General features: G+C 39.4%; 1 protein-coding gene across 1 annotated transcript in view; it reads left to right on the top strand.

Moving 5' to 3' along the window:
• Grik2 (glutamate ionotropic receptor kainate type subunit 2) overlaps positions 1-14,040 on the top strand; it is a 697,720-nt gene that overhangs the window by 272,387 nt on the left and 411,293 nt on the right. Inside the window, 1 exon segment of the mRNA NM_019309.2 lies at positions 3,373-3,554. Coding sequence (NP_062182.1) covers positions 3,373-3,554 — 182 coding nt within the window.

Here is a 14,040-nt window from a genome sequence, read left to right as displayed (position 1 = left end):
TCTGTGTGAAGCACATGTTTAGCGAAACGATTGTGCCCCTCATTAAATCTGAAAGATGTGTTAGAGTGCTCCTTTTCCATTTCACCAGGTAGAAATGAAGCAGGACTATATGTAAGCTGAACCAAGTGCTTTGAAAGATTTTCCTCCTAGGCAAAGAAAAAATCTTATAGATTTTACAGATTCCTTATACGAAAATTTGTTTGCATATGGTTTGTTTCATTTTTAAAAACATTGTGTAACTAATACCAGAGACAATGTAATAGGTGTACATCTTGAGTAAACAAAGTATTTTTAAAGGTTTTATAAAGTATCTGTGCTTTTTGCTTGTTTGTTCACTATGTCATGAATAATACATAAATCTAGTAAGTAGTATAGAAATATAATTCTTTATTAAAATATTTTTAAAAATCGTCTTGTAAGAAAAAACTAGCCCATTACTATGTCATAAATTGCAAAGGGAAGGACATTTGGGCTAGGCAGAGTAATGAATAGCAGTGCACAAAGGAAACACATAGCCAATTTTATAATTATAGGTCTTGTTAAGGCTTAATCTCATTTTCCTTTGAGGAAAATCTTTATTGTACCTGGAAGATATAGTGACATGATGGTGGGGTGGGATAGTTTAGGGTTACAATATGAACTTGATTGAATGGCCCTTATGGAACACAGTAACTTGTAAAATGAATGTCTACAGTAAAAATTAAATAAACTAATTGGTGGAATCTGCTCTTTGGAAGCCTTTCCCACTTTCAACATTCATTAGCTGCCAAAGTTAGCATGCCTAAATCTTCAGCTCATGTTTAGGCTGCAATTGTGTGTGTGTGTGTGTGTGTGTGTGTGTGTGTGTGTGTGTATGTATGTGTGTGTGTGTGCCCGCACATATATATTTAAAAATGTATTTCAACATCTAATGAAAAAAAGAGCTAATGAATTTGAAAGACAGGGTACATAAGAGGTTTTGGAGGGATGAAGATAAGGGGGAATGATGTAATTATATTACAATCTCAAACAAACAAACAAATAAAATACGAAATAAAATGTGTCCCATCAAATATGTTAGTGGAATGCTATCAAATATTTCACTTATAATAAGTAGGAAAATATATGTTCTCTTGGTGCCTTGAATGCCTTAGAAACTACTTTTTTTAACCCTTTCCCATTTATCTGCCATAGTCTAAATACTATAATTCAGAGAGAAATCCCTGTTAAAACACTGGGGAATAGAAGAATCAAGGAAACTGAGCAGACATGTGGGACAATGAGCAATTGAAGGCTTAGAATGCACAAGAGGACTCACTCCTGCTCCCCAATGTAGACGCTGAAAGAAAGCAAGGATATAAAACCATGACTACACTTGACTTTCCACTGCACTCTAGATTCCTTCTTTCTTAAGGACATAGTGAGCCATTTTTGTTCAAGTGTTTGAAGGTGAAAAGCAAATGGGAACTACATTTGTACAGAAATGCTTTTTGTCATCCCTATCAGATGCATCTAAAGACAGATTAAAACTATTATTTCAATGATTATATTTATCTATGAGAGTATCTTTCATACAGAACTCAGGCACAAAGCACATGTCAAAGGAAATAACTGAAGACAACATTTCACTCAGATTCCCACATAGGAGATGGCAGCTCCTACTAACATTGGTGATTTATTTTGTTCCCCTCTTCAATATCATTCCCCAGGGAAGCTGGCAAACCGAAGCCTGTTCCATTAATGCCAGCAGGGATGTATATGTGTGAAGAGAATAAGCAAACATTTATTGTACCTGATGGCTCAATGAACTGTCCGCATGAGCTCTTTAAAGACTTGAAAATACTTGGCAGGTTTTATATTTAGGATGAGAGCCCTGTGAACACTACTCTTGTGAAAATGTCTATTTCTAACTCAGCTGAGCTTTTTCAATACAAACTGTTGAGTTAGTCTGTAACTTGATAGCTCTTTTTCCCTTTGTTAACACATTAATCTCCCAAAATGTCTTTTAAATTTTTGATATTAGGTTTTCTGCCCAAATCACTGTCAAAATATCTTCTAAAACCAACTTAAAAATATATTTTCCACATGTTGGCCAGTATAACAAGAGTGGTAAATTATCATTTATCGAAGGCCAATTAAGGCAAGTCTCTTTTTGTGTTTTGTATGTTAACCCATAGACACTGTGATCCTAACAGAGAGAACTCAGAGCCTTGTGAAAAGATACAGACATTATAGGCTGCTGAATTTTTAATCCAAAGTTGAGTAGACTTTGCATTAAATTATGACAAAAAAACTTGTAAAATAATAGGCTGAGTATCTTTCTTATTTTGCCCTGACAAGGTTGGTATCTGATTTATTGCATTTATGTAATTTTATGAAGAGGGTAGACATTCAGGTAAAAAGCAAAGACAGACAGTCAACTTAAATGAGTAATTCTGAAACATTTTGCTTTATTATTACTTCACGTTGTTCGTAATTGTTTGGATCTCCAAAATCATTTATCATATTATCATATGATCATGATTTATTGATGACAAAAGAGCATTTTAAAATGTTTATTATTGGTTAAAATGACAAACTGTGGTTTTCTTCTTGTGATCTTGCAGACTCCTTGAATACACAGGAGAGTATGTAGACACGGCAGATGTGGAGTATGTCTCTATCCCATTGACCAAATATAGTTATAGTAACATGGAAATATGTAGAGAATGGAAAGAAAAAATGAGTCACATTAGTTAGTTGCCCATCTTGTCCAACTATTGCACTTATTTTCATTAAAGCAATTTTTCAAAGGGAATAGAAATACAGGGAAAGAAATACATAGGTGTTTTACATATATAAGAATGAAATCTAGGAGGAGACAGGAAATTTCCTGATTTGATCTATACCACAAATAATTTTAGTCATGCATTTTAACCGAGTGAATTTTTTTAAGGACCAGTGTATAAAATATTAAATGTGTTTCAGGATTTGAAAATTTTTACATCAATAAATAAGACTCCTATATTTTGATCTACTAAAATAGATCAGTGATTTATTATAATGGAGCCATACTTGTCTAGGAGAATGCTGGATTTATTAATATCTGAAGCTATCTGTAGTGTTAATATTTACATCACACTGTTATACAGAATAAATGATGCCGAGGCAGGAGGATCACTGGAAATTCATGGCCAGATTGCACTACATAGTAAGTTTCAGGCCATGCTATATGACATAGTAAAACGCTGTTTAAAAATAAATAGATAAAACTAAAGGCATTTCAATGCTAGTGCCAAGCACTAAGTACCTACGTGTGACCAAGAAAAATCATACATCATACGGACATTGCATGATTCTATGGACTACTCTGATTTGCTTCCACTCTGTTATTTTTTTTCTCTTCAATTAAAGGTCTCATTCGCTTGCAAGAGCTCATCAAAGCTCCATCGAGGTACAATCTTCGACTTAAAATTCGTCAGCTGCCAGCTGATACCAAAGATGCAAAACCTTTGCTGAAGGAGATGAAAAGAGGCAAGGAGTTCCACGTGATCTTCGACTGCAGCCATGAGATGGCAGCAGGCATTTTAAAACAGGTAAACTCGACGTTGCTTAATGTTTCAGTTTCCTTCTAAAGTTGTACACTAAGTTTTAAAGGTAATAATTTAGGAGTTACCTAATTAAAAGTCAAAGAAATCATCTTGATATAATTTTACGATAGAAACGCTGACAGTTGCTTTCGGTAAATTTGTTTTAGGAGAAGTAAATATTGAAGGTGTTAACAGATTCAGGATGAAGGAAAAAAAGAGTCCATGAATAACATATCAAGCCAATAGAGGGAAAAGGATACTATGAAACAGAATCAGCCTGTATCTAATTGATCCTTACATATGTGCTGGGTTTTCATTGTCCCCACAACCACAGGAAAATCGCCTCTCCCACTCTAACCTCAGAGAAAATATCCAATAAAAATATTTTGAATTTTAAAAAATATATTGGGCTTGCATTATGGTGTTTTGGGTAAATTTGTAAACTGTGTTATAGCCTTTATGCATAGGAAAAAAATCTGTAGTGGAGAGTTATGAAGATTCAGATGACAAATTATATTTTATTAAATATAACTACCAAAAACAAATGCTTGCTATAACACGGTTAGTTTACTAAGCACATGTTTGTCCAGCATTCCAGTATAAGCACCGGTTTTAATACAGTGAAGTATTTCACTGATTTGGACATTGCTCTAGCTTTCTATGTAGGCAATAAAGTATGAAGGATTATGCTTGAGGTTGATTTTTGTTTGCTGAAGTACGAATGTAATGATGGGATGAACACCGAAAGCTTAAGTGACTATTTTTCACATAATTTTCAAGCAGCCCTTTAGAAAGGAAGCTTTTTTTTTACCCGTGAGACAGACAATGGACTTGCACCTGTTCTCTGGGCTAACAGCATGCAATAGATCAGGTTTTCCTGGCAGTTTGGAAAAATGGGGAAACCTATAATAATAGAGTGTGTATTCTGCCTTCTCTTGGGTGTATCTATTATTTTATACCTTCCTTATGAAATAATATTTAAGTATACTCAGGGAATCTTGATTTCTGATTGTTGGCATCAGAGCCTAGCCAACTGTGGGCGGTGCCATTCCTGGGCAGGTGATCCTAGGTTGTTGAAGAAAGCTACCTGGGACTAAGCCAGAGACCACAGGAAGCACTCTTTCTTCACGGTGTTTGCTTCAATTCCTGCCATCATATATGACTCTAAAGCAGTGGTTCTCAATCTTCCTAATGGTGCAGTTCTTTTATACAGTTCTTCCTGTTGTGGTGACACATAGAAAATAACCAGAAAGCTATTTTCTTCGCTACTTCATAACTGTAATGTAGCTACTGTTATGAATCATAATAGCTGTAGTTTCTAATAAGAGCACCAGTGGAAGGGGAAGCCCTGGGTCCTGCTAAGACTGAACCCCCAGTGAACTGGTCTATGGGGGGAGGGCGGCAATGGGGGGAGGGTTGGGAGGGGAACACCCATAAGGAAGGGGAGGGGGGAGGGGGATGTTTGCCCGGAAACCGGGAAAGGGAATAACACTCGAAATGTATATAAGAAATACTCAAGTTAATAATAAAAAAAAAGGACTTGGAGAGAGAGACCCAACCGCCTGGTCAGGTGGGCACTCCTGAGGCTGCAGAGCGGAAGAGACCACCAACACTGCTCACCCCTGCCCACATCCCTGGCCCAAGAGGAAACTGTATAAGGCCTCTGGGCTCCCGTGGGGGAGGGCCCAGGAGCAGCAGGACCCCTGCCACAGACACCACCGGACCCTGAAGGAAACAGACCTGATAAACAGTTCTCTGCACCCAAATCCCGTGGGAGGGAGAGCTAAACCTTCAGAGAGGCAGACAGGCCTGGGAAACCAGAAGAGACTGCTCCCTGCACACACATCTCGGACGCCAGAGGAAAAAGCCAAAGATCATCTGGAACCCTGGTGCACTGAAGCTCCCGGAAGGGGCGGCACAGGTCTTCCTGGTTGCTGCCGCTGCAGAGAGCCCCTGGGCAGCACCCCACGAGCGAACTTGAGCCTCGGGACCACAGGTAAGACCAAATTTTCTGCTGCAAGAAAGCTGCCTGGTGAGCTTGGGACACACGGAAGCAGAATTTCTCTAGAACCGGGCACGTTCTGTGTTTACCGGAAGTCCCACACCCGCGGATCCCGGCCCGCAGCAGCTCTCTGCTCCCAGACCCGGTGAGAGAGAGACCCAACCGCCTGGTCAGGTGGGCACTCCTGAGGCTGCAGAGTGGAAGAGACCACCAACACTGCTCACCCCTGCCCACATCCCTGGCCCAAGAGGAAACTGTGTAAGGCCTCTGGGCTCCCGTGGGGGAGGGCCCAGGAGCGGCAGGACCCCTTCCGAAGACACCGCCGGACCCTGAAGGAAACAGACCGGATAAACAGTTCTCTGCACCCAAATCCCGTGGGAGGGAGAGCTAAACCTTCAGAGAGGCAGACAGGCCTGGGAAACCAGAAGAGACTGCTCCCTGCACACACATCTCGGATGCCAGAGGAAAAAGCCAAAGACCATCTGGAACCCTGGTGCACTGAAGCTCCCGGAAGGGGCGGCACAGGTCTTCCTGGTTGCTGCCGCTGCAGAGAGCCCCTGGACAGCACCCCACGAGCAAACCTGAGCCTCGGGACCACAGGTAAGACCAAATTTTCTGGTGCAAGAAAGCTGCCTGGTGAACTCAAGACACAGGCCCACAGGAACAGCTGAAGACCTGTAGAGACGAAAAACTACACGCCCGAAAGCAGAACACTCTGTCCCCATAACTGACTGAAAGAGAGGAAAACAGGTCTACAGCACTCCTGACACACAGGCTTATAGGACAGTCTAGCCACTGTCAGAAATAGCAGAACAAAGTAACACTAGAGATAATCTGATGGCGAGAGGCAAGCGCAGGAACCCAAGCAACAGAAACCAAGACTACATGCCATCATCGGAGCCCAATTCTCCCACCAAAGCAAACACGGAATATCCAAACACACCAGAAAAGCAAGATCTAGTTTCAAAATCATATTTGATCATGATGCTGGAGGACTTCAGGAAAGACCTGAACACACTTAGGGAAGCACAGGAAAACATTAATAAACAAGTAAAAGCCTACAGAGAGGAATCGCAAAAATCCCTGAAAGAATTCCAGGAAAACACAATCAAACAGTTGAAGGAATTAAAAATGGAAATAGAAGCAATCAAGAAAGAACACATGGAAACAACCCTGGATATAGAAAACCAAAAGAAGAGACAAGGAGCTGTAGATACAAGCTTCACCAACAGAATACAAGAGATGGAAGAGAGAATCTCAGGAGCAGAAGATTCCATAGAAATCATTGACTCAACTGTCAAAGATAATGTAAAGCGGAAAAAGCTACTGGTCCAAAACATACAGGAAATCCAGGACTCAATGAGAAGATCAAACCTAAGGATAATAGGTATAGAAGAGAGTGAAGACTCCCAGCTCAAAGGACCAGTAAATATCTTCAACAAAATCATAGAAGAAAACTTCCCTAACCTAAAAAAAGAGATACCCATAGACATACAGGAAGCCTACAGAACTCCAAATAGATTGGACCAGAAAAGAAACACCTCCCGTCACATAATTGTCAAAACACCAAACGCACAAAATAAAGAAAGAATATTAAAAGCAGTAAGGGAAAAAGGTCAAGTAACATATAAAGGGAGACCTATCAGAATCACACCAGACTTCTCGCCAGAAACTATGAAGGCCAGAAGATCCTGGACTGATGTTATACAGACCCTAAGAGAACACAAATGCCAGCCCAGATTACTGTATCCAGCAAAACTCTCAATTAACATTGATGGAGAAACCAAGATATTCCATGACAAAACCAAATTTACACAATATCTTTCTACAAATCCAGCACTACAAAGGATAATAAATGGTAAAGCCCAACATAAGGAGGCAAGCTATACCCTAGAAGAAGCAAGAAACTAATCGTCTTGGCAACAAAACAAAGAGAATGAAAGCACACAAACATAACCTCACATCAAATATGAATATAACGGGAAGCAATAATCACTATTCCTTAATATCTCTTAATATCAATGGCCTCAACTCCCCAATAAAAAGACATAGATTAACAAACTGGATACGCAACAAGGACCCTGCATTCTGCTGCCTACAGGAAACACACCTCAGAGACAAAGACAGACACTACCTCAGAGTGAAAGGCTGGAAAACAACTTTCCAAGCAAATGGTCAGAAGAAGCAAGCTGGAGTAGCCATTCTAATATCAAATAAAATCAATTTCCAACTAAAAGTCATCAAAAAAGATAAGGAAGGACACTTCATATTCATCAAAGGAAAAATCAACCAAGATGAACTCTCAATCCTAAATATCTATGCCCCAAATACAAGGGCACCTACATATGTAAAAGAAACCTTACTAAAGCTCAAAACACACATTGCACCTCACACAATAATAGTGGGAGATTTCAACACCCCACTCTCATCAATGGACAGATCATGGAAACAGAAATTAAACAGTGATGTAGACAGACTAAGAGAAGTCATGAGCCAAATGGACTTAACGGATATTTATAGAACATTCTATCCTAAAGCAAAAGGATATACCTTCTTCTCAGCTCCTCATGGTACTTTCTCCAAAATTGACCATATAATTGGTCAAAAAACGGGCCTCAACAGGTACAGAAAGATAGAAATAATCCCATGCGTGCTATCGGACCACCACGGCCTAAAACTGGTCTTCAATAACAATAAGGGAAGAATGCCCACATATACGTGGAAATTGAACAATGCTCTACTCAATGATAACCTGGTCAAGGAAGAAATAAAGAAAGAAATTAAAAACTTTTTAGAATTTAATGAAAATGAAGATACAACATACTCAAACTTATGGGACACAATGAAAGCTGTGCTAAGAGGAAAACTCATAGCGCTGAGTGCCTGCAGAAAGAAACAGGAAAGAGCATATGTCAGCAGCTTGACAGCACACCTAAAAGCTCTAGAACAAAAAGAAGCAAATACACCCAGGAGGAGTAGAAGGCAGGAAATAATCAAACTCAGAGCTGAAATCAACCAAGTAGAAACAAAAAGGACCATAGAAAGAATCAACAGAACCAAAAGTTGGTTCTTTGAGAAAATCAACAAGATAGATAAACCCTTAGCCAGACTAACGAGAGGACACAGAGAGTGTGTCCAAATTAACAAAATCAGAAATGAAAAGGGAGACATAACTACAGATTCGGAGGAAATTCAAAAAATCATCAGATCTTACTATAAAAACCTATATTCAACAAAATTTGAAAATCTTCAGGAAATGGACAATTTCCTAGACAGATACCAGGTATCGAAGTTAAATCAGGAACAGATAAACCAGTTAAACAACCCCATAACTCCTAAGGAAATAGAAGCAGTCATTAAAGGTCTCCCAACCAAAAAGAGCCCAGGTCCAGACGGGTTTAGTGCAGAATTCTATCAAACCTTCATAGAAGACCTCATACCAATATTATCCAAACTATTCCACAAAATTGAAACAGATGGAGCACTACCGAATTCCTTCTATGAAGCCACAATTACTCTTATACCTAAACCACACAAAGACACAACAAAGAAAGAGAACTTCAGACCAATTTCCCTTATGAATATCGACGCAAAAATACTCAATAAAATTCTGGCAAACCGAATTCAAGAGCACATCAAAACAATCATCCACCATGATCAAGTAGGCTTCATCCCAGGCATGCAGGGATGGTTTAATATACGGAAAACCATCAACGTGATCCATTATATAAACAAACTGAAAGAACAGAACCACATGATCATTTCATTAGATGCTGAGAAAGCATTTGACAAAATTCAACACCCCTTCATGATAAAAGTCCTGGAAAGAATAGGAATTCAAGGCCCATACCTAAACATAGTAAAAGCCATATACAGCAAACCAGTTGCTAACATTAAACTAAATGGAGAGAAACTTGAAGCAATCCCACTAAAATCAGGGACTAGACAAGGCTGCCCACTCTCTCCCTACTTATTCAATATAGTTCTTGAAGTTCTAGCCAGAGCAATCAGACAACAAAAGGAGATCAAAGGGATACAGATCGGAAAAGAAGAGGTCAAAATATCACTATTTGCAGATGACATGATAGTATATTTAAGTGATCCCAAAAGTTCCACCAGAGAACTACTAAAGCTGATAAACAACTTCAGCAAAGTGGCTGGGTATAAAATTAACTCAAATAAATCAGTTGCCTTCCTCTATACAAAAGAGAAACAAGCCGAGAAAGAAATTAGGGAAACGACACCCTTCATAATAGACCCAAATAATATAAAGTACCTCGGTGTGACTTTAACCAAGCAAGTAAAAGATCTGTACAATAAGAACTTCAAGACACTGAGGAAAGAAATTGAAGAAGACCTCAGAAGATGGAAAGATCTCCCATGCTCATGGATTGGCAGGATTAATATGGTAAAAATGGCCATCTTACCAAAAGCAATCTACAGATTCAATGCAATCCCCATCAAAATACCAATCCAATTCTTCAAAGAGTTAGACAGAACAATTTGCAAATTCATCTGGAATAACAAAAAACCCAGGATAGCTAAAGCTATCCTCAACAATAAAAGGACTTCAGGGGGAATCACTATCCCTGAACTCAAGCAGTATTACAGAGCAATAGTGATAAAAACTGCATGGTATTGGTACAGAGACAGACAGATAGACCAATGGAATAGAATTGAAGACCCAGAAATGAACCCACACACCTATGGTCACTTGATTTTTGACAAAGGAGCCAAAACCATCCAATGGAAAAAAGATAGTATTTTCAGCAAATGGTGCTGGTTCAACTGGAGGGCAACATGTAGAAGAATGCAGATCGATCCATCCTTATCACCCTGTACAAAGCTTAAGTCCAAGTGGATCAAGGACCTCCACATCAAACCAGACACACTCAAACTAATAGAAGAAAAACTAGGGAAGCATCTGGAACACATGGGCACTGGAAAAAATTTCCTGAACAAAACACCAATGGCTTATGCTCTAAGATCAAGAATCGACAAATGGGATCTCATAAAACTGCAAAGCTTCTGTAAGGCAAAGGACACTGTGGTTAGGACAAAACGGCAACCAACAGATTGGGAAAAGATCTTTACCAATCCTACAACAGATAGAGGCCTTATTTCCAAAATATACAAAGAACTCAAGAAGTTAGACCGCAGGGAAACAAATAACCCTATTAAAAAATGGGGTTCAGAGCTAAACAAAGAATTCACAGCTGAGGAATGCCGAATGGCTGAGAAACACCTAAAGAAATGTTCAACATCTTTAGTCATAAGGGAAATGCAAATCAAAACAACCCTGAGATTTCACCTCACACCAGTGCGATTGGCTAAGATCAAAAACTCAGGTGACAGCAGATGCTGGCGAGGATGTGGAGAAAGAGGAACACTCCTCCATTGTTGGTGGGATTGCAGACTGGTAAAACCATTCTGGAAATCAGTCTGGAGGTTCCTCAGAAAATTGGACATTGAACTGCCTGAGGATCCAGCTATACCTCTCTTGGGCATATACCCAAAAGATGCCTCAACATATAAAAGAGACACGTGCTCCACTATGTTCATCGCAGCCTTATTTATAATAGCCAGAAGCTGGAAAGAACCCAGATGCCCTTCAACAGAGGAATGGATACAGAAAATGTGGTACATCTACACAATGGAATATTACTCAGCTATCAAAAACAACGAGTTTATGAAATTCGTAGGCAAATGGTTGGAACTGGAAAATATCATCCTGAGTGAGCTAACCCAATCACAGAAAGACATACATGGTATGCACTCATTGATAAGTGGCTATTAGCCCAAATGCTTGAATTACCCTAGATCCCTAGAACAAACGAAACTCAAGACGGATGATCAAAATGTGAATGCTTCACTCCTTCTTTAAATGAGGAAAAAGAATACCCTTGGCAGGGAAGGGAGAGGCAAAGATTAAAACAGAGACTGAAGGAACACCCATTCAGAGCCTGCCCCACATGTGGCCCATACATATACATCCACCCAATTAGACAAGATGGATGAAGCAAAGAAGTGCAGACCGACAGGAGCCGGATGTAGATCGCTCCTGAGAGACACAGCCAGAATACAGCAAATATAGAGGCGAATGCCAGCAGCAAACCACTGAACTGAGAATAGGTCCCCTATTGAAGGAATCAGAGAAAGAACTGGAAGAGCTTGAAGGGGCTCGAGACCCCAAAAGTACAACAATGCCAAGCAACCAGAGCTTCCAGGGACTAAGCCACTACCTAAAGTCTATACATGGACTGACCCTGGACTCTGACCCCATAGGTAGCAATGAATATCCTAGTAAGAGCACCAGTGGAAGGGGAAGCCCTGGGTCCTGCTAAGACTGAACCCACAGTGAACTAGTCTATGGGGGGAGGGCGGCAATGGGGGGAGGGTTGGGAGGGGAACACCCACAAGGAAGGGGAGGGGGGAGGGGGATGTTTGCCCGGAAACCCGGAAAGGGAATAACACTCGAAATGTATATAAGAAATACTCAAGTTAATAAAAAAAAAAAAAAAAAAGAAAATATACAACTTAAAAAAAAAAAAAAAGACAGGAAGGGAAAAAAAAAAAAAAAGGAGTTTTGATAACCCCCGAAAAGCTTTTGAAGCAGAGATTGAGAACCATTCTTCTAAAGTAAAACCAAATACACCCTTTCCTTCACCAATTTGTGTTCTGTACTTGTGTTTATAAAAGTAATGAAAAGCCAATTAACACAGGATGTGATTTTGTGTGATGTGTGATTGTGTGTGTGTGTGTGTGTGTGTGTGTGTGTGTGTGTGTGTGTGCGCGCGCGCGCGCGGACGCGCACGTGTGCACGCTTCTGAGATTCATCAACTCTGACTGATGTAAACTACCAAAGATACACTCAGAGCTGAAGAGAAAAGTAGATGAGCTTCCAGAAAGAGTGCTTCATCTAAGAAAAAGTATTAGGAAAAACCACAGAATGATGACCTCAGTTCGTTTTACCTTGTTTTCTTAAAGTTTTCAAACATTTACTCAAACTACACGCAGTTTTATGAAACAACGAGGAAAGTAGAATTTGAAGCAGGCTTTTTGTTGGAAAGCTTTAAAAGTGAATGGAGCTCAGGGATGATTAAGTTTCCTCCAAGACAGCTTGAAGTGCTATAATCGATGACCATGCCTTAGCAGCAGATATTTCTACATCTATTCAGATTTCTGCCAGAGAATTCCCTAGGGCAGAGCCAAGACACTCTGAAGTAAAGAGTAAAAGACACTCATGAGGACTTTCTGTCATAGAACGACATCATGATCAAGGATTTCAAAGTTCAGATTAAAAAATGTGAAAAAAAAGCCTTTATCTTGAAAAAATGTAGAAGTTGATGCGAATATACTCACAACAGCAAGTTTAAAGTAAAATTAATACAAATGTAACTATATATTTCCCCCTTCACTTTTGTTAAACATGAACAATGTTACTTCTGAATCTGTCAGAATAAATTGCTTGCAAATTGTACACCTAGATGACAAAATAGCCAGCTTAATACTGCAGATTCCTAAGAGTTTTACTTTAAACAATCTTTGGTCTTCTTAAAAGTATAATGTATGTCACAATGTATTTTTAGAGCTTCCCAAATAATATTCGTACATAAGAAGATACAGCTATTTTCCCTTTTATGTGGCTTGAGCTGTAGGAAGATACATTGATCAGTTAGAAGATACTGAGTGAGTGGCTATTAAAAGAATATTTTAAGATAATAATCCTCTTGCTTAGCTTTGTGAGGCCATATTTTTGCTTATTTTTAAATTATATAATTTGTTGTTGATTCTTTGTTTCAAAACCAAAGTTTCAGAATATTCAGAAGGTCGAATAAAGGCATAAACTACCCCAGTTTTTGCTACAGACTTCTCTTCGAGGTAATAGTTAGAAACCCCATTGCTCCAGTAGAACACTCATATCACAAGCAAACCCAGCCTTCCCCTCTTGCTGTGTGCTCACCTCTCATCCTTAGTACCCCAGCACAGTTTCACAGGTTGTCCTGAAATGCTGGCAGTTACAATTTATGGAGGCAAAGGAAATATTTGTTTTAGAATTCTTAGATTTATTTTTAAAAAGAGTAAACATCTTTGAAAATATACAATATATACTTTTATAAAATGGCATGGATAAAGAGATAGGATATATGTCTGTGGTGATTAGAAGGGAGTTAAGAAGCATAGTTACAGGCTCTGACCGCTAAACACTGAACTTTGCTACAGATTTAAACTGGATAGGAATTGGGACAAGATGCTCTTTTCTTATCATGTCTCTCCTTTCCCCTCTCCCCTCCCCTCTCCTCTCCCCTCCCCTCCCTTCCCTCTTTTATTTTTTATTTATTCTTTCCTTTTTGTTTTTGAATCTCTGGTAGAGAATGAGACCACAGCTGACTTTTTCTTGTAAGGACACTCTTCCTTCTGCCAACATGTGTCATACTTTCCAGACCAGTGATATGATTCCATTCCTTTTACAGGATAAACCCATTGTAT

The sequence above is a fragment of the Rattus norvegicus genome, chromosome 20 (genome assembly GCF_036323735.1).
Source record: "Rattus norvegicus strain BN/NHsdMcwi chromosome 20, GRCr8, whole genome shotgun sequence".
NCBI classification, from domain to species: Eukaryota; Metazoa; Chordata; class Mammalia; order Rodentia; family Muridae; genus Rattus; species Rattus norvegicus.
This window is presented reverse-complemented; position numbering and strand designations above follow the sequence as displayed.